The sequence below is a fragment of the Orycteropus afer genome, unplaced genomic scaffold, assembly GCF_000298275.1.
Source record: "Orycteropus afer afer isolate SDZICR_OR568_19922 unplaced genomic scaffold, OryAfe1.0 scaffold00405, whole genome shotgun sequence".
NCBI lineage: Eukaryota > Metazoa > Chordata > Mammalia > Tubulidentata > Orycteropodidae > Orycteropus > Orycteropus afer.
Window position 1 is genome coordinate 1,649,398 of NW_006921992.1, and position 24,118 is coordinate 1,673,515.

At 54.2% G+C, this 24,118-nt stretch overlaps 2 protein-coding genes across 2 annotated transcripts in view; one reads left to right on the top strand and one right to left on the bottom strand.

Moving 5' to 3' along the window:
* The window catches only part of HNRNPM (heterogeneous nuclear ribonucleoprotein M), a 40,935-nt gene extending 29,445 nt beyond the window's left edge, over nt 1–11,490 (top strand). The window contains exons 14-17 of the mRNA XM_007953689.2: nt 6,589–6,642; nt 8,433–9,235; nt 9,811–9,862; nt 11,327–11,490. Of these exons, the coding sequence (XP_007951880.1) occupies nt 6,589–6,642; nt 8,433–9,235; nt 9,811–9,862; nt 11,327–11,490 (1,073 nt within the window). The remainder of the gene's footprint in view (nt 1–6,588; nt 6,643–8,432; nt 9,236–9,810; nt 9,863–11,326) is intronic.
* Nucleotides 11,491–12,669: 1,179 nt separating this feature from the next.
* Nucleotides 12,670–19,362, bottom strand: PRAM1 (PML-RARA regulated adaptor molecule 1). Its single transcript, XM_007953721.1, has 10 exons — nt 19,303–19,362; nt 17,086–18,334; nt 16,933–16,999; nt 16,797–16,864; nt 13,561–13,621; nt 13,338–13,446; nt 13,037–13,199; nt 12,931–12,964; nt 12,815–12,849; nt 12,670–12,707 (listed from the first exon to the last, which is right to left on the bottom strand). Exons 1-10 carry the CDS (start codon nt 19,360–19,362, stop codon nt 12,670–12,672), a joined length of 1,884 nt encoding a protein of 627 aa, XP_007951912.1.
* Nucleotides 19,363–24,118: the final 4,756 nt, after the last annotated feature.

Sequence of the window (24,118 nt, forward strand, 5' to 3'; positions counted from 1 at the left end):
CAGGAGGCCTCCTTTTTGAGCCCGCAGGGTGGTCAAACTAGCCAATTATAGCATCAGAACTCTAAGCACCTGAGAGAGTGGGCACCTCCCAGAACATTGTTTGGTGCCACTCCCAACAGAAATACTCCAGGTGGACACCTTCAGCAATCAGGAGCTCCTTAGTTGCTCATAGCAAATCCCACCTTGGAGTTTACAAAGACTTATGGGTAGAAAAGCCACACAAAGTAATTTACTATACCACAGTACTATATCCCCATTTTATCAGAAAGTGAGACACAGGGAGTGACTTGCCTAAGGTCACATGACTAGTGGTACCAGGATTTGAACCCAGGCTGTGCAGCTCCAGAGCCTGGTGGTTCATCATGCAGTAGTCCTACCTTTTATAACTGCCCTCAACAGAAGCATTGGCCCATCTCTTCCACCAGGGATATAGTGTGTGTGGTAAGAAATATGAAATCAATCTTTTTTTAAGTCCTCTGTCTATTTCATTCTTTAGACCACTAACCCCCACCCACACATCCATGGAAATGCTGCTTACCTTATATATAGACTCTTCCCTGGCAAGAGAGTCATTGAAGATTGGGGCTTAAATGTTTCTTGCTGATCTATAATAACACATAAAATGGAAATTATATCAAGCAGGCAAGTCCCTTGATGGGGTCAGTATTCACTGTGGAGCCCAAGAGATTTCTGATGAAGAAACTTGTAGAGAGTAAGGGAAAGTAGAAGGGAGTATGTTTCTTGCCTCTTCGTGTGGGGCCTCTTGGTAGGAAGGTTGTCACCATTAGTTGACAACAAAGGGACAGAGATCTGAGTTTCCAGCTTTCTTGCCTGTGGCTCATATGTACATGAGTTTCTAATAATAAATGAGACTTTGTGAAGTCTGGCTTGATAAAATGTTTGCTCAGAACATGGAGTTGTTGGAAAGGAAACCTGAGTCGTCACTGCAAGGGGTAGAATAATACAGTTTAGAACTCAGTGGACAGGGAGTTGTACTGAGCCATGCAGACGAAGTCCTCGGTAAACTGGCAGATATCACCCCTCTGTTCTGATTCAGGTTCAAAGTGTTCATTGTCTGTGGAGGACTCAAATGGAGTCTCTTTTCTTACTCCATGATCTTAGATGTGGGGCTCAAGGCCTCCCTCTGCCCTTGTAGCTACAGTACAGTGACTTCCTCGTGTTTCATCTGCACTGTTAGGTTGAGGTGAAAACTCTAGAGCCCTGGTTGCTAAGTCCAAAGGAAGTTTAAATCACACTGGAGAAATATTTGGGGAAGAAATCCGGGGTTTAACGTCATTTTCAGTTCATAGCGTAATGTATCCGTGGTAGTCACTGGTGCTGACGATGTCAGACTGATGGATGATTGTCGATTCTCAGGGCTGTCAGTGGTGTCACATTGACAGCACATCCTGATGTCAAAATGTTTAATGGAAAGGTTGATGAGTTTCAGCCAAGACTGACTGACTGAATGCCATATTTGACAAGGAGAATTTACAGTTTTTCCCCCAGAGAAGCTTGAGTTCCTTGCACTCTAGGACCTGTTGATAGTTGGGAAGATAAGGTCTGAGGCCCATGGGTTAATGCCTGGGGATAATTTCCTTGTGTGAAGAGTGGGGTTGCTCCATTCCTCGGGGCTTCAGACAAGTATCAAAGGAGAGCAGCTGAGCTCCACTCAGGTTAGTAGGCCCACTCTCTGAGCCAAGTAAGTCCTGCCCCCTACTATATGCAGGTGCACCTGAGACCAGTAGGCTCCAGTGGATTGCATGCTGTCAACCTCTGGGGCTCACCTTCCACTGAGTCAGATTCTCGCTCTACACTGAGTCATTTCCAAAGGCTGTGGAGTTTATTCAATGACCCTAGCCTGCCTCCTCTTCTCTGATAGATTATTTTATTTCATCAAATGGATGGGGAAGGATTCAGACTGCAGAGAACAGTTTGTCGTTGTAAAATAAAAGGTGTCCATTATTTAGTTCTGTTTACCTGGTGTTTCTAGAGAGTGAGATTAATAACACTGGATTCTTTAAAAACCTTTTTGGTATGAGTGGAATACACATTGCAGGCTTTGCATTAGGTGGGTAAACAAGGAAAGAAGGGAAGGGAGGAGTCATAAAAGACTCTCAGGCAGGTAACTGCTGTGACCCAGCTTCCCAGAAGGTGAAGAGCTTTGCTTTTTAAAAGGTGTTGAGAACATAAGAAGTCCTTCTTTGTCAGTACAGGACAACATAATGAAGAGAAACATTTCCAGGTGAAAGCACTCCAGTTGTTGGTAGAGAAATCCTATTATGCAGGCATATTTTTTAGTCCTTTTTTGGGCATATTTGGGTGTTGGAGCGGGGGCTTTTGAGTCAGATTCAGGTCCTAGCCTTTGCCTCACCCCTTACCCAGGTATGTGACCTTGTTACTAAATCGTTGGCACCTCAATTTCTGTGTCAGGGAGGTGGCAGTGGCAGCGGATTGTGTGGGCATGTGAGTGGTTGTGAGGTCTTGATGAGATCATGATGCACATGCCTGCCTCTGGCCAGGCACGGGTGGGCTTGGGGCCCACCATATGGTATCTGCTGCCGCTGCTGTTCTATGGGCAGGCTTCTGCAGTCTCCCTTGACTGGGTCTGTGGCAGCTACCATGTCCCAGAGGCTGCAGTTATGGATATCCGGTTTACCCCATGGTGGTTGTGAACCAGGCCTGTCTTACTGGGCTAAAGGTGGGTAGTTTTTAAGGGATTCACATTAGGTAGCTGCTTTCCTTTTTCTTTTAAAAAAAAAAAAAGGAATAAAAGGATGAGTGATGATTTCCCATAGAAAAATCCTACATGCTGACTTGGTGGAGGCTGCTGTGTGTCTTTAATTTGTGTTTTGTTTCTCATGTCCTTACCATAATGGTGTTCCCGGAAGGGACTAAGATAATGTTTTCATCTGGATACAGAGCGTGGCATGGGTGGAGGATTTGAGAGAGATTTTGCCAGAAACAAGTCTCTCTTCTTTTTTTTTTTTTTCTTTTCTTTTCATTTTTATTGTGATTTGGGTGAAAGTTTACAGAGCATTTTCACTTTCCATGCAGCAGCTCACATACACTTTGTCTCATGACATTGTCTTTAATTTCCCACAATGCAACAGCTCCCCTCCCGCTTCCTCCCCATAGCTACCCCACTGTGTCCTTCCCTCCCATGCACTCCTGCCCCCCCTCAGCTGTCTCCCTGTGCATACACAGCCCTTCTGTTCTCCCATGATTGATCTCTCCAAGGAATGTGTCTACCTAATGTAAATGTTCAGCTCCTATGAGCTGGAAGCCACAGGAAGAAGTAAATCCTTTTAAAGGCTTCTTTGTGATTGCTGGTATATGGTATAAGGCTGTTGTTGGATGCTGTGGGATTCAGATTGCTGTAGTTAATGGAGCACTGAGGCTCAGTGTTCCATTAACTACGAGTTAGCACAGCTTTGCCAGGTGGGGGCGTGAGTCTCCTCCCTCCGGGGTGCTGTGGTGTGCCAGGTACCAGGGATAGAGTTGTATACTTGCTGATCTCTGTTACAGCTGTTGTGCCTAATTTGGAAAAGAGCTCTGCCGATAGAGAGGTTTTTGACATTGCAATGCCTTACGTAATGCAGAGGCTTCCGTCTTGATTCGTTTGTAGAGCAGATTGGTTTCTCCTTTACTGTGATGCTCTTTCTCAGTTTGCAGTTAGCTGTTTTTGGGAATATGTTGTCATTCTTCTTTAGTGGGGAGCAAGGCGAGGATCTGAAGTTGCCTCTCTCAAAGGAAGATCACAGCTTGGAGATCTAGGGCCCCAACTTCACCTTCATCTGCATCTCATCCTACCTTCAGGTGACCACCTGAAAGAGTTCTTGACATATATCTGTCTTCCTGGGCACTGTTGTTGTTGTTGTTTGCCGTCGAGTCGGCCCCGACCCATAGCGACCCCTCCTTGGGTTTCCGAGGCAGTATCACTACGGAAGTAGGATTGCCCAACCTTCCTTCCGAGGAGTGGCTGGTGGGTTTGAACCGCCAGCCTTCTGGTGAGCAGTCAAGTGCCTTAGGCACTATGCTACCAGAGCTCCTTCCTGGGCACTAATGGGCAGGATATGTATCAGAGGTCCACTTAGCATTTTGAAGGCCCTTTCTTCAGGTTGGTCGTTGTCTCAGCTCATCAGTGGAGGAGGGTTCTCAGTCCTTCAGATGATCTTTGTACTCTAGTCACAAAGATCGGGAACCTGGTGGAGACTTGTTCTCCTGCTCTCCGACCATGATCATTGATTTCTTGCTAGAGAAGAAGATGTACCCTCTTCTGGGCTTAGTTGATGTATCTACCTATAGCTTTATTCTGACTTTTTCTAATGCTTGCAGTTTTGGAGGTGAATTTGTATATGATTAGGTCAGATTTTTATTGTCATGCTTGGTTTCATTTTTGTATCTTGGAATGGTAAGATATTTTAGACTTTGTTGTTACTTGGCTACAAATACCAGTTTGTGGATACTTGTGGCAAGAAGAGCAGAAGGACACCTGGCTTTACTCCCTCCCATAGGGTCTTGTCATGCTGCACCTTCAGCCCTCTGACACCTGGTGGCATCCTCCTCCCACAGTGGCATGCAAATGGCACACAGGCAAAGTTCCTGCCTGTGGTTCCTTCATTCAGCAGCAGCAAACACTTTCTGTCGTGATCTGAAAGATGATGCCTGGAGTCCCTACTCTACTCTCTGATGGGGGCCGAGGGATCTGATCTCCTGAGGGCTCCGCACTGACCATGCACAAAAGCTCAAGCATCCCCTGCCACTTTTGTGATCAGACCCAAGTTAGTAAATGGTCTTTGGGCAAATGAAGTAAAACCTGTGAGAGCTAGAACTCAACAGGGCTGCCTTGTTTTTTCAGGTTTCCCTAGTTTTCTGCCTTTGACAAGTTACAGTCTTACCACTTTTCTATCATTTATTATCTTACTGCCATTCAGTTGGCTCCAACTCATAGTGACCCCTCTGGTTTCCGAGGCAGTATCACTAAGGAAGTAGATCACTCAGTTTTCTTTCCGAAGAGTGGCTGGTGGGTCACATATTACAGTGGAAAATATTTGCATTTTCCTTCTGAAGGTTTCTGCTTTACATGGGTTCTGGGTTTTGCAGTTTTCACTATACAGCATTTAAGCCAGGTTTTAAGAGTAGTTGTCTGGATTGATTTTTCAGATTCATATCTTGCCACTTTGTTTTCTATGTAGCCTCAATTGACCCTGGAATCATTGTGGTGATAACTCTGGATAACACCTACCTATCTGCTCAGTCTCCCTCTCTTTCTTATGAGCCAGTAGAACTGTGCATTTTTTTTGTGCACATAGCTGTTGTCGTGCTTCAAGGATACAAATTGATAAATGTGTTTGCTATTGAAGTCCCTGCAGCTTTACCCAATTATGAAAGTTAAAGCATGCACAAGTGCTTATTAAAACATGCACATACACTTACTATGCAAGAGACATGGCTTAGACGGGCTGGGTGCCTGAGGGGTTGGCATAGGTGCAGGGTGTGCTAGAGGCTCAAGGTGAGAGTACACCTGGGAGGAGGGGTGCAGTAGGAGAAGGAAAACAGGGTTGAGAGTTATCAGAGGAAGGGCTGTGGACGCCTGTAACAAGAGTTGCTCTTGAGCCAAGTGCTTTTGGGATCTGGGCCTAACTGGTAAGTAGGCTTGGTGGGCTTTGTGGAGGACTTGGCCCTGGGCTTGGCTTCATTCCTGCTGGAAGTTTACTTTGTTTCCATTTTCTCTGTGGTTGTGGTCACACTATGGATGTGTTCTGTGGCTATTGTTGCCCAGTATAGTTTAGTACTATAGTGGACTGGGTACAAGTTTCTTCTACCTAATGAACAGCTGCAAAGAAATTCTTTGAAAGGTGACACGAAGGATGGTTTTAAACACATTAAACAGTAACTGGATAAGGATGCAGTAGTGTTTTTTTGTTTTGGACGTGTTGAATGTGTGTTGGGAGCATTTCTTTTCCTGAGTCTTTGCTGTCACTTGGTCGCTTTCACATCCAGTTTTCATTTCAGGTGGGTCTAGCTTGATGAGCATGTTCCACTCACAGCTCATTAATTAATAGTCACAGCACCACACGGAATGACTGCTGTTTCTAGGCTATCACTGTAGCCACAGCTTTCATTTTCTAAATGATAAATGTCAGTGTTGGTTGGATGTGGGTGGGCAAGTGAGTGCAGGCTGTCTTCTGGGCAGGAATCCTAGAGGCCTTAGCTTCCTCCTCAGGGGAGACGGTGATGCCTCGGCCCTGAAGAGCTGGCCTAGCTTCCGCACACTGCCACCAACCGGAGGTTGCTGGCCTCTCCTGCACCCTTCTTGCTCTGACTTTCTAAGTACCTATCATGGATGCTCATGGGCTACCAGATCTGCACCATATCCCAGCCTTGGGGCCCAGCACCTAGGAGCCTTGTAGTTCTCCAGGAGAATGAGCTCGTATGTGTGTGTGTTTCTCAAACCTCTCCCCATTCCCTTTTCTCCCTCCCCTTGTCTTAGCAGTAGTGTTCCTTGTCTGGATTCTATAATAAGCACATTTCTATTACCACAGAAAAATTTAGCTAATTGTTTTTCCTTCCTGATTTCCATAGAAATCCTAAGTAATGCATTGAAGAGAGGAGCGATCATGGCAAAGCAGGGAGGAGGTAGGAAATATATTTTGTCTGATGTTTCAATTATTTATTTTTTAGAACAGGCTGTTATTACAGCAGATTGTAGAATGCAGTGGTTGAAATGTATGCGCTCTGAGGCAGACCACCAGTTGGGAACCAGTTCAAACTCTTCCTAGCTGTGTGGCATTTGGCAAGTTACTGAACCTCTCTTTTTTACATTCCTCATCTATAAAATGGGGATATACTAGTACCTACCTCAAAGGGTTGTAGGGAGAATGAATCAGTTAATGCGTATAGCAGAGTGCCTACATAAGTGCTGTGTGTTCGCTATTGTGATTATTTTCATATATATATGACTTGAGGGGCTTCTTGTTTTCCTTATTCTCCTCCAGAAGTAAATTTTTCCTTTACCCAATTACGAAAGTTAAAGCATTCACAAGTGCTTATTAAAACATGCACATATACTTACTATAAAATTTAGAAAATAAATGTTTGAAATCCCACTGCCCAGTGATGAATGCTGGAAGCATTTTTGTATATCCTACCATTACTACACATTTTAATAGGCTGCTTAGACCAAATGTACTTCTCAGGCCAATGTTCCCTTGTGGCCCTGGGGTGATGGCTGAACTAGGCTGTTTTTAGACCCCTGAGTCGCCATTTTTTCCTAGTCTGCTGCTGCTGTTAGCACCTGGGTTTCAGTGTCATTTTTCATGCTGTAGGGCAAGCTCCCTACCCTCTTTGGGTCTCTTACTTTTTTCTTTAGTGAAGACATTAGATGGTCGCTGAAAATCTTCTGCTCTGAAAGCCTACGGATATTAAAAGTTGAGTCTTTTTTTTTTTTTGCCACTTGGTGTATGCTCTTCCTCAGCCCAGGACATGGGCACAGAGAAGCAGAGTGGCCCTGCCAGGTCCCCACATTAGTCAGAGTCAGACAAAAGAGACCCTGCCAGTTCTCCTCTTCTGGAATTGACATCTTGGCCCAAGTCAGCTGTGGGCTTGACAGTGCCAGTTCCAATGGCAGTGGTGCTGAAGCTGGAGCGAGTAAAGCAGTAGGGCTCTTGCCTTTGGTAAAGGGGGCCTCCCTGACCTGCCTGCCAGCATGTGTCCTGCCTGAGCTGGGGGAGCAAGGGACCAAGGCCAGGCCTTTCTCAGAACCCTCTACAGGGCCCTTGACATCTTCCTTCCAGAGTCAGCAGCATCTGTACCAGTTGGCTGCTTTCCCTGACAGGAAGGGTCCCTAGAAAGTTGGCTTTTGTTCATCTGTGCACAGCACCTATGCAATGGTGTATCTATTGTCATCTTTTCTTTCTTATATGGCTGTGTAATAGCTTCTCTGTGCCCTGAAAGTGCTGAGGACCTACAGCCCAACTGGCCACCAGCAAGACTTTTTAGAGGGACAAGTTGGAGCAGGATAAAAGTTGGAAGTGGCTTTGGATTGTCCCCTCCATCACACTGGTGTCCATCTCAGGGTGGGGTTTGCAAGCCTTGCCCCTTGAGAACATTTAAGGAATTAGTGCCCGTAACTTGCTCATAAAGCTGGCACTAGAGAAGCAACTTGGGGAAACATTGTTGGCACAAGTCCTCTGAAGGGTTTTTTCTTATTTAATTTTGTCTTGGAAGTGGCTCAGAAGTAGGAAGAGTGCTGTCAGGATGCCCCTGTCCTCACTGCCCAGTTTTAGCTGCTGTTGGGCTGGGAGGGTGGCTGAATGGGGGATTACTGTGGAACATGATTCCTGGCCAAAGCTGGGCCTCTGCAGCCTGGTTCCATCTTCATGAGATGTGTCCCTGACATCTGCTTGTGTTTTGTGGCCCTGTTCCAGGTGGAGGTGGAGGCAGCGTCCCTGGGATCGAGAGGATGGGCCCCGGCATTGACCGCATCGGGGGGGCCGGCATGGAGCGCATGGGCGCAGGCCTGGGCCACGGCATGGAGCGCGTGGGCTCCGAGATCGAGCGCATGGGCCTGGTCATGGACCGCATGGGCTCAGTGGAGCGCATGGGCTCTGGCATTGAGCGCATGGGCCCGCTGGGCCTTGACCACATGGCCTCCAGCATCGAGCGCATGGGCCAGACCATGGAGCGCATTGGCTCTGGCGTGGAGCGCATGGGTGCCGGCATGGGCTTCGGCCTGGAGCGCATGGCCGCGCCCATCGACCGCGTGGGCCAGACCATTGAGCGGATGGGCTCTGGTGTGGAGCGTATGGGCCCTGCCATCGAGCGCATGGGCCTGAGCATGGAGCGCATGGTACCCGCAGGCATAGGGGCTGGCCTGGAGCGTATGGGCCCTGTGATGGATCGCATGGCCACTGGCCTGGAGCGTATGGGCGCCAACAACCTGGAGCGCATGGGCCTGGAGCGCATGGGCGCCAACAGTCTCGAGCGCATGGGCCTGGAGCGTATGGGCGCCAACAGCCTGGAGCGCATGGGCCCCGCCATGGGCCCAGCCCTGGGCGCTGGCATTGAGCGCATGGGCCTGGCCATGGGTGGCGGTGGTGGCGCCAGTTTTGACCGTGCCATCGAGATGGAGCGTGGCAACTTTGGAGGAAGCTTTGCGGGTTCCTTTGGTGGAGCTGGAGGCCATGCTCCTGGAGTGGCCAGGAAGGCCTGCCAGATATTTGTGAGAAATGTAAGTGGCTCTTCTCTTCGGGTACACACCGGGGTGTTCAGCACAAGGGGAAAAGGGAAGCAGGCCTTCAGAAGGGGAGCTAAATGGCAAAGTCTTGCTAGTGGGGCAAGGAGGGACTGGTCCCTTAGGACATTTGAGTGCAGTGGGTTCTGTTAGAGCATTGGCCTTCCTGAATGAACCAGGAACCCTAGTTTCTTGATCCCCTTGATTTGGAGAGCCTGTTACATTTTGACCTGATGATTCAGAGGGAAAATGGCTGTAACAGTTATTTGGACCAAATTGGCCACCGTCAGTGGTTCTGGGGTTGCTCCCTCAGGCTCTTGCATTTTCTGCTTGCTGTTGGCGTCATGTTTCCACAGACAGACAGCACCATGGGCTGTGGATTGGCCAGCTAGCTAAGAACCCTGTTCTAGATAGACTTGCTTTGTTCTGTACTGATTGTCTCAATTTGAAGGTTCGCCGCACACATACATATTCTTTGTAATAGGAATCCTGAAAGTTGTCCCCAGGGCCATTGTAATGTTTACCTGTCTGGTTTGGGGGAATTTCACATCAATCTCTTTTTTTCTCCTCAGCTCCCATTTGATTTTACATGGAAAATGCTGAAAGACAAATTCAACGAATGTGGTAAGTGTTGAGGAGAGTTTTCTGGATGCTTTATGTGTGTGTGTGCGTGCCTTCACCAGCCTGGGTTTTTGGTGATGCCATTGTGCAGAGTTAAGCAGTGGCCCCCTTCTTAGTCAATGCAGCGACTTCCCGTCATCCAGAGGGAGGATGGGTGGGCCTTGCCATTTTTCTGCCTGTGTAGCTTTACAAGCAGATGACCAAGTTTTCTGTGTGTGTCAGACACTTCCACTTGCGTCCCCACCTGTCCTTACTTTTCTTGGCTCTTGAATCTACTACGGTTCCTGAAGGAGGCAGTGCAGCTCCATCATACAGAGGTGCCGGGCAGACTCATGGTTACATGGCTTCTGAGTGACAAAGCTAAGCAGACATCCAGGACAAGTGCCCCGAGAGTGCTTACCACCTGATAGGTGCCAAGGGTGAGGTTGTTACCTCTGGGCCATGGCTGCCTTGTGTTGTAAGAGTACTGGGCAGCCTCCCAGGAAGATGAGGCGGTCATCTTTCCCTGCTCTGTTGAGTGAACCCCATGCTCATCTCACCCTAACCATGGGCACGGGGAGATGGCTAGATCCAGGCTTCCTCAGTGTTGTCTCATTTCCCATTTCAGTACTGGCTCAGATTTCACCACTATTGCTGCTTCTCTCTAGTTCTTCTCTTGGAGTAAGCTGTTGAGTCATTACCTTCCCTCCCTCCCCCACTCCTCCTTGCCCACACCGGGGCCAGGGTGTCCCAAAAGTCTCATTGAACCCTGCTGTTCTCCCTGTCTCGGAGGATCCTGGAGGTGCCCCTCTCCCTTCAAGGGCAGGTCCAAACTCCAAAGCCCTGTTTTCCTCTGTCATTTCCTGGCTTGGCACCAGGAACTTCAAGTGCTATAGCCATCATAGGCCAGGTAGATGCGTGCTGTCATGAGCAGGCCTTCCAGGAGCTTGTGCTTAGATTACTTCAGAACTTTCACCCCAGAGGTCCTCTCAACTGCAGACCCTCCCACAGGCAGAGTTCATGGTTCTAGAGTTCATGGTTCTAGTGGCCAGCTCCGTCTATACCATGCTGTTTACTTCCTGAAGCAGAGCCCTTAGCTTCTGCAGCTCTTCCCCTGTAGTCTGCACCCGCAGTGCCTGACACACAGCTGGATGCTCCGTAGATGCTTCAGCAGGCACAGCCAAGCCACTGGCTCATGGCCGCCCGCTGTCGATCTGGACAGCTCAGAAGGGGCAGGCGTTACTGGCGTTGCGATGTGCATTGTGGTTCGGTGTGGATTGCAAACCAAGCCTCTGGAAAGTTGACTTGTTTGCCTTCGCAGACCCCATTATGTTAACCTTCTGGTGTGTAAATGATCTTAAAGCACCAGAATGCCGATCACAGACACCACCAGATTGTTCCAGCAGGTGACCTGGACTGAGGGAGCCCAGTGTGGCTGTGCCCTGGTTTCCTCATAAATTGTGACCTCTTCTCCCTTCCTTTGTCCAGGCCACGTGCTGTATGCTGACATTAAGATGGAGAACGGCAAGTCCAAGGGCTGCGGTGTGGTCAAGTTTGAGTCGCCCGAGGTGGCGGAGCGGGCCTGCCGGATGATGAACGGAATGAAGCTGAGTGGCCGAGAGATTGACGTGCGAATCGATAGAAATGCTTAAGCAGTTGCCTTTTTTAAACATCGAGACCAGACCTCTGAATTTGTATTTTTTCTTGTTAACCATTTTAATTTGTTGGCTGGATGTATAAAGATGTTTAAAAAATTCAGTTGCTTTTTGGGGGCATTTGAATTACTTTTTTAATGACTGGGGTTCCATTTGACTGTTTGCATTGAGATTGCAATGTGCGCAATTTTTTTTGTAGTTGTGGCATCTTGTTGACATCAAATATGACTTTGATAATAAATACCAGTTCCTGAAAGCTGCATGCTTGTGTATTTGTGTTCTGGGGCCCCCACCTAAGGTTTAGAAGCTCAGGCTGTGGTCTCAGTTCTCCCTTTGTCCTCATGCTGTCTCTCTGTGGCCCTGTTAGGGGTTGGTTGTGTTCCCAGGCCCATTGGGAAGGGCCTGTGCTGTGGACACTGCATCTCCATGGTCTTTGTCTCTAGTGTGTGAGGATAGTGTACTTGGTGGCTTGGGACCACCCCATTCCCTCCTTATACACTCATTCAGGTATTCTGGGGGAACAAAGGCTTGCTGCAGCCTGGATTTTCTTTGTGAAGACACACCAAGTGGGGGGGGAGGGGTTGGAGTGCACTTTGTCCCATCAGGCTCAGGCTTAGCCCTCTGCACAGATGCTGGTGGAATCAAGTCATACGCTGACCTGGTGTGGATCTCCCAGGCTACTCTGCTCAGACGTCTACAGCCTGCTGTTCCTGGGTGTATGGCAGCTCAGAGCGTGGGCCGTGGCCACCCACCCACATGCACCTCCAAGCTGCCTGGTTTATGACACACTCTGCTCCTGTTGTTCCCCAGCTGCTGGCTGTTGCCTTGGCAGAGGAGAGTGGTCACAAGGAGCATGCACACACAGACCCTGCCACCCTGGAAGTCTGGAGGGGGAGTTTCCTTTCCCCTCTCACCCTTCCAAGTGTTTCTTACCCAGATCCCAGGAATGAAGACTGGGGGTTGGCTATACATGATGTTGTAGGGCACCGGGCAGTCTAGCCAGTTGGCAGGCAGGGAAAGGAAAGACATGAAGCGAGGCTGGCTTTCAGGGGCTTTATGTGGTCTGTGTCGGAGTGGCTAGAGAGCCTGGGCAGCGCCCACTGCTGAGCTGGGGTCCTGCCGCCGGGCTGACGGCTGGGTTGATGGGTTAGTCCCAGGCACTCACACCTGCAGCCCTTACTGTCCCTGGGGCAGTGGCTGGCTGTCCAGAGGGTCTGCAGAAGAAGCATGCTTTCCAGTGACCCCTACCCCTGGGGGCTGGGGGCTGGACCCCTCCCACACCACTGCAGTCCATTCCGACCTGCCCTGAGCGTCAACATACCCCAGAATCCGACGTCATCATATACCTCCGTTTCCCTAGCAGAAAATACATAGGGTCAGCAAGAGTTACCCCATCCCATGGCACCCCCACCCCCACCCTGCAGGGCTAGCACTCACAGGGGGAGCAGAGCTGTCCTGGGTACGTAGCCATCTGCAGAGAGAGTAGGCAGAGGTGAGTGCCCACGGCCCGTGGCGCCCGCCCCGGTGCAGCCAGCTCACTCACACTTGCCCTTGGCGTCTCGGCACAGCATCTCCTCCTTGCTAGTGAACTCGATGACCTCCAGGATCTCCCCGCGCCTGATGCCCAGGTGTTTGCCGCCTCCGCGGCGCGTCTTGGCATTGGGGTCAATCATCATCCGCGTCTGGATCACAATCTCCCCCTCAAACTGAGGGGGCAGGTGTTAGGGCTTCTGCTTGGGCTGCCATCCTGGGGACCTGTTCTCTTTCTGAAAAGGGGGTTCCCGGGGCTCCAGATGACTGAACCCTAGCCCACCCAAGACCTCAGTGAGGCTTGGGGTCCAAACCTTGAACTTCTTCCGGAACTCTCTCTCTGCTTTCTCCGCCTTCCTCATCTGCTTCAGAGATTTCAGGTCAGCAGGTGGCAACTGCTGGGGCTGAGGGGCTTTCTCCTTCCTGCTCGCCCCCACGGAGTTGGGGTGCTCATGAGCAAGATGCGCCCCGCTCAGGCCTACCATCCCCTTGCCCCAACCGCAGCCCCACCCTGTGCTGTCCCTGGGGCCATGCTACCTGAGCTCCAAGTCCTGTGGAGGCCGCCTGGGGCCCTGCTGTGGAGGGGCTGCCACTTCATCTGGGGAAGGCGGGTGCTGAGTCAGGGTGGGGTCCCCCAGAACCCCGAGCCTCTCGCTGCCAGCCCCCAGCCCACCCTCCAGTCCTCTCTGAGGCCTTCTTGGGGGCCATCAGTCCTGGCAGGGGCTGCCTTCCGTTCTAACTCCTGCCACGTAACAGTGCTATGAGAACTCCAGTCCCTCACAGCAGCCTTATGATAGCAGGTGCCAGACTGTCATTCCCACCTTCCTGAGGAGGCACTAAAGGCTCGATCTACTTCAGTAAAGATACTTACTGCCTCAGAAACCCAAAGGGGGTCAGATTTGAGTCAATGGCAGTGAGTTTGGTTTTGAGGCAAATGAGTCCACCTTCGAGAGAAGGGGCTGATGGTGAGACTCGGGCTGGCATAGCCGACGATGAGACTGGACTGTGAGTACACGACCAGCTTCTGGGCAGGAGCCCTGCTGGCCTCCAGCCGGAGCCTCCTGAACACAGTGAGGAAGGGAACCAGACGTGCAGCCCAGCACGGCTTCCGTGCCACTCGCAACACTTCCAGGCCAGCAGTCTGTGAAGGCGTGCGTGTCTGAGGGGCCCAGCTCCCAGGGAGACCAAGACTGGGTCCCTCTCCTTTCTAGCCCTTACGTCTCAAAGCAACATCTTGGTGGTGAGGGCCCAAGTTCCTAGTTGCACTCTACCGGAAATGTGCACGGCCTGTTGGCAGCACAGCCCTCATTCCTGACAGGTGGAGGTGGCCGTGCTGCCCCTCGGTCCCAAGGCTGTGAACATTTACTCTTTTCTGCCCACCTTCTCCTGCACCCCTTGTAGGGCAACCAGAGTTCCGAGCTGGACAGTCAGTGGTATAGGATGTTGGTCCCAGCACGGAGCTGTGAGTACAACAACCTGGGCTGTGCCACTCGGGGGATCCTGAAGGCCTCCAAGAAGCCCTCTGACTTCTCTGGGGACATCCAAAGTCAAAGTCTACAAGCCTGCATCACTGTGATGGGAAAGCCAGGACCAACACTAGGTGCTTCTCAGTCTCCAGGACCGGTCCTAAGACAAGACCTGGAAGGCAGAAGTCTGACTCGCTGGCCTGACTGCAGGGACTCAGATCATCTTGTTCTGGAAGGTTCTGTTCAGTGCTGGGCTGTCATGCCACTTTCTTATGTGCTTCCCACAGGCAGAGAGACCCAACAGGCATGTGCCTGCCCATTGCTGAGCCACTCTGGCCTTGACCTGATTCTTAACCACATGCTGTCCCCAGCCTCAGCCGGAACACTGCCCCATTGGAGGCTCTTGCCTCTTCCAGGGGCAGACTGACAGGCTCTGACATACCAGGGCCCCACACTGCACCCCACCCCCATCCACTCATGCCACTGGAAGATCAGGTTGAGCTGTGGCCTGGCCACTTGCAACCCTGTGACCCTGAGCAGATCACCCTCACGTCCTGCCTTCCCCGTGTGGCCTGCTCAGTCCTCCAGACAAGCCCCAGCAGTTACTGCTCTGGGTCAGGCAGGGTGGGAGGGGGACACATGTTCTGGCTCTCCCTTGCTGTGAGAGAACAGACCAGAAAAGGCAAGCCAGCCTTTGGGACCATCTGTGCAAACACAGGCCTGTGCAGCATGTCAGGGGAGAGAGCCAGGGATGTGGCCGTGGGCAAGTGGTCTTGGCTGGGATGACTCCAGGGCTGTGAACAGCCCCCTCCTGTCAGCCACATTCCCACGCGCAGGCACCCAGACCCAAGCCACAGCCTCCACAGCTGCGGAAGCAGGAGGGGCCCTGCCAGGAAGCTGTGTGCTAACAGTGTGTTGCAAGCAGCTCCTGGAGGAGCCCAGGAAAAGCAGAAGAGGCCCAGGAGGGGCAGGAGTTGAGGCGTCTGCTGTGTATCAGGACCTCAGGCTGGTGGGGGGAAAGCACTTGCACCCCAGGGGCTGTGGGGAGACCCAGAGGAAGGGCACAAGGAAGACAGCCTTCCCAAAGAGGGGGCGGCCTGGGAAATCTGGGAGCAGAAGCTGCTCTGCTTACTGGCCAAGTAACTTCTCAGATCCTCAAGCCTCCCCATCTGTAAAATAGGGATGGTACTGTCCTGGGAAAGAGCCCTGGTGGTGCAGCGGTTATTGCTGTTAATGGCTGCTAACTGAAAGGTCGGCGGTTCAAACCCACCCAGCGCCTCCAGGGGAGAAAGACTTGGTGACCTGCTCCTGTCAAGATTGTTGTTGTTGTTGTTATGTGCCATCGAGTCGGACTCAACTCATAGCGACCCTTCCTTGGGTTTCAGAGGCAGTATCACTACGGAAGTAGATTGCCCAACCTTCCGTCTGAGGAGTGGCTGGTGGGTTTGAACCGCCAGCCTTCTGGTTAGTAAGCAGTCAAGTGCCTTAGGCACTACACCACCAGAGCTCCCATGGAAGCAGACGGTCAGGTCTTTTTCCCATAGAGTGGCTATTGGGTTTGAACCGCCAACCTTTCCATTAGTAGTGGAGCACTTAACCATAGCGCCACCAGGCCTCCTTCACCTACCAACAACAATTGCCTTCGAAACTGCTTACATGGAAGCCATCTTTGTTACCGTGCGAGGCTGGTGAAGGCACCGAGAGGCAGAGGTGGGCTGGAAGCACAGGCCGTTGTCCCGCTTACCAGAAGCAGAGACTTGGAAGATGCAAAGAAGGGCCCTTTGGAGCCCGGGGAGGGAGGCGGGGCAGCCAGTGCCTTGGGGCCTGGGACCTGAGACCGGGGCAGGACAGAGCAGCCCTGCTCCTGCCCAGCCTCTGAATTCCACGTCGGGGTCCTGCCTCACCACCCCCCAGATACACCAGGTCTACAGTGGAACCTGCATCCATCTTCTCCAAACCTTTCGCATTCCTGTGTCCCCAACTCGGGGAGGGCTCCACCGTGCCCCCAGGCACGAGGCTGGAACCTGGAGACCCACCGCAAAGCCCTGCATGCTGCTGCTACCCCTGCCCCGGGGCCCGCCGTGCCGCCTAGCCTCTCTCTGGCTGTTGCCTGCTCGGCTTGCCTTCCAGATCTTTCTGCGAGGGCCCCCTGCTGCTTCCTCCCTGTGGCGGCCAAGACGTGGGTGGTTGCTGGACCGTCACAAGAGCAGGCAGAAGATGGCCTTGCCACAGAGGTGCCCAAGGTGCCTGGGCCGTCTGGGTCTGGCCAGGGGCAGAGGGAGGAGCCCAGGGCTGGCCTGCACGAACCTCTGCTCCCCAGCCTGGGGACCTCTGGCTCCACGTCGTCATAGAGTTCGTAGAGCTCCTCCGAGTCCCTGGAAGGACACCTGAGCTGAGGGCCGTGTCCACCCACCGCCGCACCTGCCCCGGGGCCCACACTCACTGGGGGATGGCTGCAGGCTGTCGGGCGTGGGAGTGGAGCGCAGCTGCGGAGCGGCTCCTCTGCAGGGCTGTGGAGGGGAGAGTGGAAGGAGGCCGTCCCACCCAGAGCTTCAGCCCGCCCTCCTCCTCCCTGCCCAGCGCCACCCTGACCCACCTGTGGCTGAGGCCGCTGAGGGTCTCCAAAAGCTCTGGATGTCCGGGGGGCCTGGGGGCAGTGGAGGCTTGGGAGGAGGGGGTCCCAGGCTGCAGGCAGGGGGCAGAGGCCTGCGCCGGGGTGGGTGGCCTGACCTCACGCCTCCACTGTGAGCCAGGGCCCCCAGGCGCCGCTGCCCTCCTAGAGGGGTCCTGAACCCAGGGCTGAGTGGGAACCTGGCACCAGAGCTGCCCGTGGCAGTGGGCAGTGAGCTCTCTGAGACCGAGCCAGGGAGTGGGGGCTTTCGAGGGAGGTCACCCAAGAACTCGCCTTGGGGGTGCTTCCGAGGCAGGGCGCAGGCCTCGGGCTGCGACAACTTGCGGGGTAGCTTGTGGCCCTCGGGCTGCAGGAACTTCCTCGGCAGTGAGTTGAACTCGGGCTCCGAGGCTGTCCTGGGCAGGGAGCCCAGCTCGGCCTGCGGGGCTTTCTTGTGCAGCACATGGAGCTCCGGCTGCTGCGGCCTCTTGGGGAACATGCTGACCTCGGGCTCTGAGGCTATCCTGATCAGATCGCCGAACTCGGGCTGCGGGGGCTTCCTGGGGCGGTCGCCACACTCGGGCTGCGGGGGCTTCCTGGGGTGGTCGCCCTTTTTGGGAAATGCACCCAACTCGGGCTTTGGGGAGTGAGGGTGGGGCTCACTGTGTTCCGGCCTCGAGGGTCCCATCTGCGGGGCCTCACTGAACTCAGGCTGTGGCAGGGGTTTCTTAGGGAGACTGCTGACCTGAGGCTGCAAGAGCTTGCGGGGGTGCACAACAGACTCAGGAGGTGGGGGCTTCTTGGGAAAGGTCCCAAACTCGAGCTGTGGGGGCTTCAGAGTGGCCTCACTGGACTCGGGTGGCCAGAGCTTCCTGGGGGGGGCACTGAACTTGGGTTCTGAGGGTGGCCTGGTGGGGTTGCTGGGCTCCAGCTGCAGGGGCTTCCGAGGGGTCTCGCTGAACTCGGGCTGCAGGAGCTTTTTGGGAAACGAACAGGTCTCCAGTGGTGGGAACTTCTTGGGGCCTGCATTGAAGTCAGGCTGCGAGGGTTTTCTGGGGCGATTGGTGACCTCGGGCTGCGAGGCCTTCTTGGGGTGCTCGCCTGACTCAGGCTGCGGAAACTTCTTTGGCAATTTGTTGAACTCGGGCTTCGGGGGTTTCTTGGGGAGCTCACTGGGCTCAGGCTGGGAGGCCTGGAACTTTGCTTGTAGGCTCCGGAAGTCGGAATGACCCTCCTATAGGACACAGAGCCAGTCAGGCGGGAACTCGGACACACACAGATAAGGTCGTCACAGATACCCACCACCATCACCACCACCAGGTTTCTCTTCCTAGTCTTGGCCCACAGGCCTCTTCTCTTTGAAGAACCCACCCTCCCCCCACACACTTTTTTTGTCCAGCTTCCCTGAGACTCAAACCAAATAAACACTAACCAGCTGCCCTTGAGCCATTCCGACTTATGGCCACTCCATGTGCACAGAGTAGAACTGTGCCTCGTACAGTTTCCAAGGGTGACCTTTTGGAAGCAGATTGCCAGGCCTGTCTACTGAAGCACCTTGGGTAGGTTTGAACCCCCAACCTTTCAGCCAGCAGCTGCTTAACAGTTGGCAGCAAGCAGGGACTCCTCCCTGAGCACACAGGCTCCTGTAACTAGGCCCTCCCGCGCCCCACCCCCTCACTGGCAGGATCTGAGCTCCCGGCCTCCCTAGGCTGCTGCCCCCACTGTCCCCCATCAGTGATGATGTCTTCCCAGCATCCCTGACTCCCTCCTCCTCTCACACCCGTCTCCAGTCCCTCCCTTTTCAACTTCCAAATGTATCCAGGATCCAACCACTTCTCACCACCTCCACCTCTGTCACCAGGTCCAAGGGCCTGGCCTCTGTTCCTGGATTATTGTAACAGGCTCCGCCAGGCCCCACCCTTCCCTCACCACCCTGGTCAGACCCCCTCAACCCCTGCCCACAGTAGCCACAGGAAGCCTGCTAGCCGCACCCCCCACCAACAATCCGTCTGCTCCAGTCCTGCTGTGGTCCCTCATGTCCCCGATAAACATGCAGACCTTCCCTCCGGAGTGCCCTCAAAGCCCCTCGGCAAGTCCCAAGGCCTCCCTCTCCCCCATCACCTCCCATCTCAGGGTCTACGAACTGCCCTTCCCCCTTCCCCTCACATTGTCCTTTCCCTCACCTGGGACAGTCTTCCCCACCTGGAAGGACTCTTCCTGCTCCAGGATTTCCTTATTAGAGAGGTCTCTCCCCAGCACCATGTTTTAAATTGGTTCCTCATCACCAGGACTAGGAGTGGGTGATGCAGTTAAATGCTCAGCTACCAACCAGAAGGCTGGAGGTTCGAATCCACCCACAAGGACCTCAGAAGAAAGGTCCATGGCCACTATTTGACGTTCTGGGTGGTGTAAAAGGTTAATGTGTTTGGCTGCTACCCAAAAGGTTGGCAGTTCAAGTCTACCTGGAGGGACCTTGGAAGAAAGGCCTGACAGTCTTCCAGAAAATCAGTCACCAAAAGCCCTACAGGGCACAGTTCGACTCTGACACATGGCGTCCCTGGTCCCTGGAAGTCAGAATTGACTCGACAGCAGCTGGGTTGTTTTCAGTCCCGCCTTGCGTGAGTCTCCCCTTAGCACTTCCACCCTGTATCATGCTGTTTATTTTATGCACTCACACATTTTTTTTTATGTCCTGACAGGTTTTTTTCTTTTTCTCTCTGTCCCTACCCTCCTCCCCTGGGAGAATGTAAGTGCCACCAGGACTAACTGCCACAGACAAATGGATGTGTGCAAAGGGACACACAGACCTGGGGTGAGTATGTGCACACGGCTAGAACATGTCAGAGACACTGGGAGATGATGGGGCACATGCATGAGCTAACACATAACCTGTCCACCCCGGGCACCTGGCCCTGACCCCACACAAGCCTTGGCACGGCTGGCCAAGGAGTGTGGGTGACAAGCTCAGGCAGGCGCCCAAGTAGGGCAGGCCCTCTCTGGCCTACAAATTCCCCCGAGGTGGCCCTGCCTCAGACCCCAACACCTGGCTCCCTGGAGGGTCGGTAAGGCTAGGGGGAGGGGTAGTAACAAAGAGCAGGGGGGAGGGTCTGGCCTGGCCTTCCCTTCACTCTGCCTCACTCTCCTCATTCTGAGAGCCAGGGGGCCAGGAGCACCTCTTGGAAAGGTGAACACCCCTGCCTGGGGTCTGAACTGCCTCTGGTCAACTCCTCTGCTGCGAGGTGGGTGAGGCCAGGACTACTGAGTGACCACAGGGCCCGATAAGTCAGGGTCAGCAGGTCATGACTTGGGTGACAGGGAAATGGGGAGGGGAGGGGATGGTGTGTGACCCACTTACAGGAAGTCCCTGCTCTTGCTCTGGCCTCCTGTGACCAGGTTGCCGCTCATGCTGACCCAGGGGATGGGGAGTGGTTCCAGGCAGTCCCACCTGCCCCCTGCAGTCACGACCCAGGCTGTCCTAGAGAGGCACCCAGCTGCTTTGGGGCCCTTGCTGGATCTCAGCCCCACCCCCAGGCTTTCCACTTCTGGAAGGTGTCCCCCACTCCCTACCACCCCCGACTCCCGCAGATACAGGCTCTCCGGGGACTGAGGACTCACCATAGCCATAGGTGGGTGGTGGATTACAGCACGCGTGGGACCCGCGCTGGGCTGCTGCTTTCAGGAAATGACTGTGGCTTCTGCTCTGGCCAGCACTAGGGGCAGGGGCTGCTGGTGGTGGTAGGGGGAAGGGCAGAGGAGGAAGGAAAGGAGGCGGGACCGCCCCAAATGGTCCTCAGATCCTCTGGGTACCTCTGTCCCCTCGAGTTCCTGTTCTGCCTGCTGCTGCTGTCCCCAAGCCCACCAGAGGCCCTAGCTGTCCTCCTCCTCTGGGCCCCTGCCACGTCCTGGACTCCAGGACTAGAGAGGACTTGGTGCCAGGCTCAGGGCCTTCTACCTCCGCAGAGGTAGGCTGTAGCGGAAATGCAGCCAACGGCGGGAGCCCTCAACAGGGCGTCCTGGGCAGAGAGGGGCGCAGGAAGACCTTGGAGCACAGGGGTCCCTGCAGGCCCAGTGAACTGGGAGGGTGGGTGCTGGCTGAGCTCGCTGCCTCTCCTCCTTGCCTCACTCGCCTTCCCCATTTGGACACCTCCCTGCCCGCCGCTTCCCAACTCAGGGCCAGACTTCCCTGTTACAGTGAAAGGCCAAAGGGCCCAGGTTGCAGATTTGGTGGTGGCTGTGGATGGGCTCAAACGCCCTGCCCGCTGGGGAGGGAGAGAGTCCTGGGATGCTGCAGCCTCCCTCAAGGCTGAAAATGGAACCAGAGGAGACAGAGAGTGACAAGGTGGTGGAGAGGGGCTGCAGGCAACGGGAGGGACTAGCAGAGCCAGACAGAGGCAGGAACTGACCAAAGGGGCCTGTCCCTGGAGGTCAGTGAGTGACCTCGGGGGGTTAGAATCGCTCCTCAAGCGTGGAGTCAATTCTGACTCATGGTGACCCCATGCGTGCACAGACCTGCTCCGTAGGCTCTTCTTGGCTGTAAGCTTTATGAAAATAGACTGCCAGGCCTTTCTTCCACGGCACTACTTGGCTGGGTTTGAACCACTACCGTGTAGGTTAGTTATTGTTAGTTGCCCTCGAGCCCATTGCAATGCCTCATGGCGACTCCACGTATGCACAGAACTGTGCTCCATAGGGTTTTCAAGGCTGGGACCTTATGGAAGCAGATGGCCAGGTCTGTCTCCTGAAGTGCTTCTGGGTCGGTTCAAACTGCCAGTCTTTGGGGGTAGCAGTTGAACACCCCCCATTGACGCCACTCAACCACCTACAGCCCGGGGGTGAGGCTGTTTCAGATGATGCAGGGCTGAGTCCAGTGTGCAGCTATGTTGAGAAGCTGCAGCAAACTTGTTAACACGCAGTCTGCCTCCAAGGTGGTCCTCAGAATCTCCAAGCCAGCAGCCCGGGGGCTGCTGGTCTGTGGACCATTCTTTGTAGCGAGGCTGGAACAAACAGGCAGGGCTTTCCTGGGCATATTTGATGGAGAAGGGTCTGACTGGCACAGGGAAGGCATGCTCGCCTGTCCCGAGGGTGGGGCATCAGCTTTCATCTGCTGCCCTGCAGAAGGGAACACACAGCACCCTTCACTTCCACGTCTGCGCCGAGACCACAGCTTTGCAATTCCAGAGACTCAGGCCAGTCTCCAACCAGTTGGGGGGCCCTCTCCGAACAGGAGCCCCGAGAGGCTCCTCGGGGTCTCCAGCCCCAGCCAGCTGGGGTGGCAAGAGTACTGCACGGTTTGGTGAGTGAAGGGATGCATGAATGAATGAACAAACGATTATTGGCCAACAACATACAGAAAGCATTCAATCAAGGTCATCCAAAGGACTGACAGCTGGTGACTCCCCGCTCCGCCGGCAGGGGCGCCATCGGGCGCTGAGCGCGGCCTGCCCGGTGGGCGGGAACAAGGGCCGGCGCGCAGTTCCGGCATGGCCGTCAGGGGGTGTGTTCCTCCTACACCCTGTTTGTGTTTGTCCTCTTCCCTCTGGACCTGGGGCCAGACTGCGCCGTCGGACGTAGTAAAGCGGTTGCACTTGGTGCTGCGGAATCAGAAGCCCGCAGAAATGCGCGCCCGGCACGATCCGCCTAAAACAGCGGGGTTTCGTTGGGGCGCGGGCCCCGAACTCTGAGGGCTGCGGAGGGGGCTGGGCCTGGGAGATGAGACGCCTAGCGTTCAAGCATGCGCAGAGGGTGCGGGGCAGAAGAGCGCGGAGAGCCGAAGCTGGCGCGCCCAGTCCCTGCGCTGGAGTTCGGGGCCGTACTCGTGGTTGCTTTGGTTGGGTGTGGTGACGGCCGGGGGCCGGGGTCAGCCACCAGTGGTCCAAAAGCACGGAGGCCGGAGCTGGTCTGAGCCCGTGGGCAGCCAATCCTGGGAGTGCGGGAGGAGGGGAGCTGGCGATAGGGACTGGCAGGGGCTGTGGGTGGTCGGGCAGGGGTCCGGGGACGAGCGCCCAGGAGCCTCCGCCTTCCCACGCCCAGCCAGGGATACCCTTGAGGGTAACTAGGGCGGCACCCGCGGTTGACTGAGCTGGTGCTGGGCAACTTCCGGGTTGAGGACTAGCACCCGGACGCTCTCATGGCCGACTTAAGCCGCCTAGAGTGGCCCAGCCCCTGCCTGAGCAACACGAACCTGCAGCCACTGACTGGCCCGCCTGCCCCCGCTGGGCTGTGAAAGGTGAGCGCAGGTTGGCTGGCTGGCGTCTGGACGCGCTAGCCCATAGCCTTCACCCCCTCTGCGGAGAGAGGCTCCTGCGCGTCCCCTGCTGGCGGGGGCGGTCTTGGTGGTTCACGGCTTAGCTAGCAGAAGGGAAGCCGGGTGGACGGGCTTTCCTGAGCAAACATTGCCCGAGAGTGGGGAGGGGCGAGGGCAGGAGGTAGTTTCTGGAGAGGACACGCCGGTAGGTGGAGGCCAGACTCTGACCCCGCACCCAGGGCTGGGGCATAGTTCCAGCTAGTTCCAGAGGACAGCTGGGCGTATTTCCCTCTACGTGGTGATGGGCTGGGGGGAGGGTCTTGGATCAAAGCTTTGACTTTCGGTCTCTCTGGGAAGCTCCCCTAGTGGAGCAGTGGTTAAAGTATTAGGCTGCAAACCCAAAGGTAGGCGGTTTGAACCCATTAGCTGCTCCATGAGAGAATGATGAGGCAGCTTCTGTAAAGATTGACAGCCTTAGAAACTCGATGGGGCAGTTCTACTCCGTCCTCTAGGGACAGCGTAAGTTGGAATCCACTCAATGGCAGTGAGTTTGGAGGGCCCTGAGCAGTTTTGTGGTGGGATGGGAAAATAGTAATTATGTGATAATTATTCAGCAAATAATTACTGAGCACCTGTTGTTGTTAGATGTCGTTTAGTCGGCTCCGACTCAGCGACCTGTGCACAGCAGAACGAACCTCCCCCCCAGTCCTGTGCCAACTCTGTGATTCCTGCAATACCTGAGCCCATGGCTGCTGCCACCGTGTCAATCCATCT

Excerpts from the sequence above, each read along its gene's own strand:
- PRAM1 (XM_007953721.1), bottom strand. The coding sequence starts at position 19,362 with ATGGTGCTGGGGAGAGACCTCTCTAATAAGGAAATCCTGGAGCAGGAA. Across the intron at positions 12,850-12,930 it reads AGGACAGCTCTGCTCCCCCT|GGAAACGGAGGTATATGATG; the intron begins GTGAGTGCTAGC and ends ATTTTCTGCTAG. Across the intron at positions 12,708-12,814 it reads TGATGACGTCGGATTCTGGG|ACCCTCTGGACAGCCAGCCA; the intron begins GTATGTTGACGC and ends CTTCTTCTGCAG.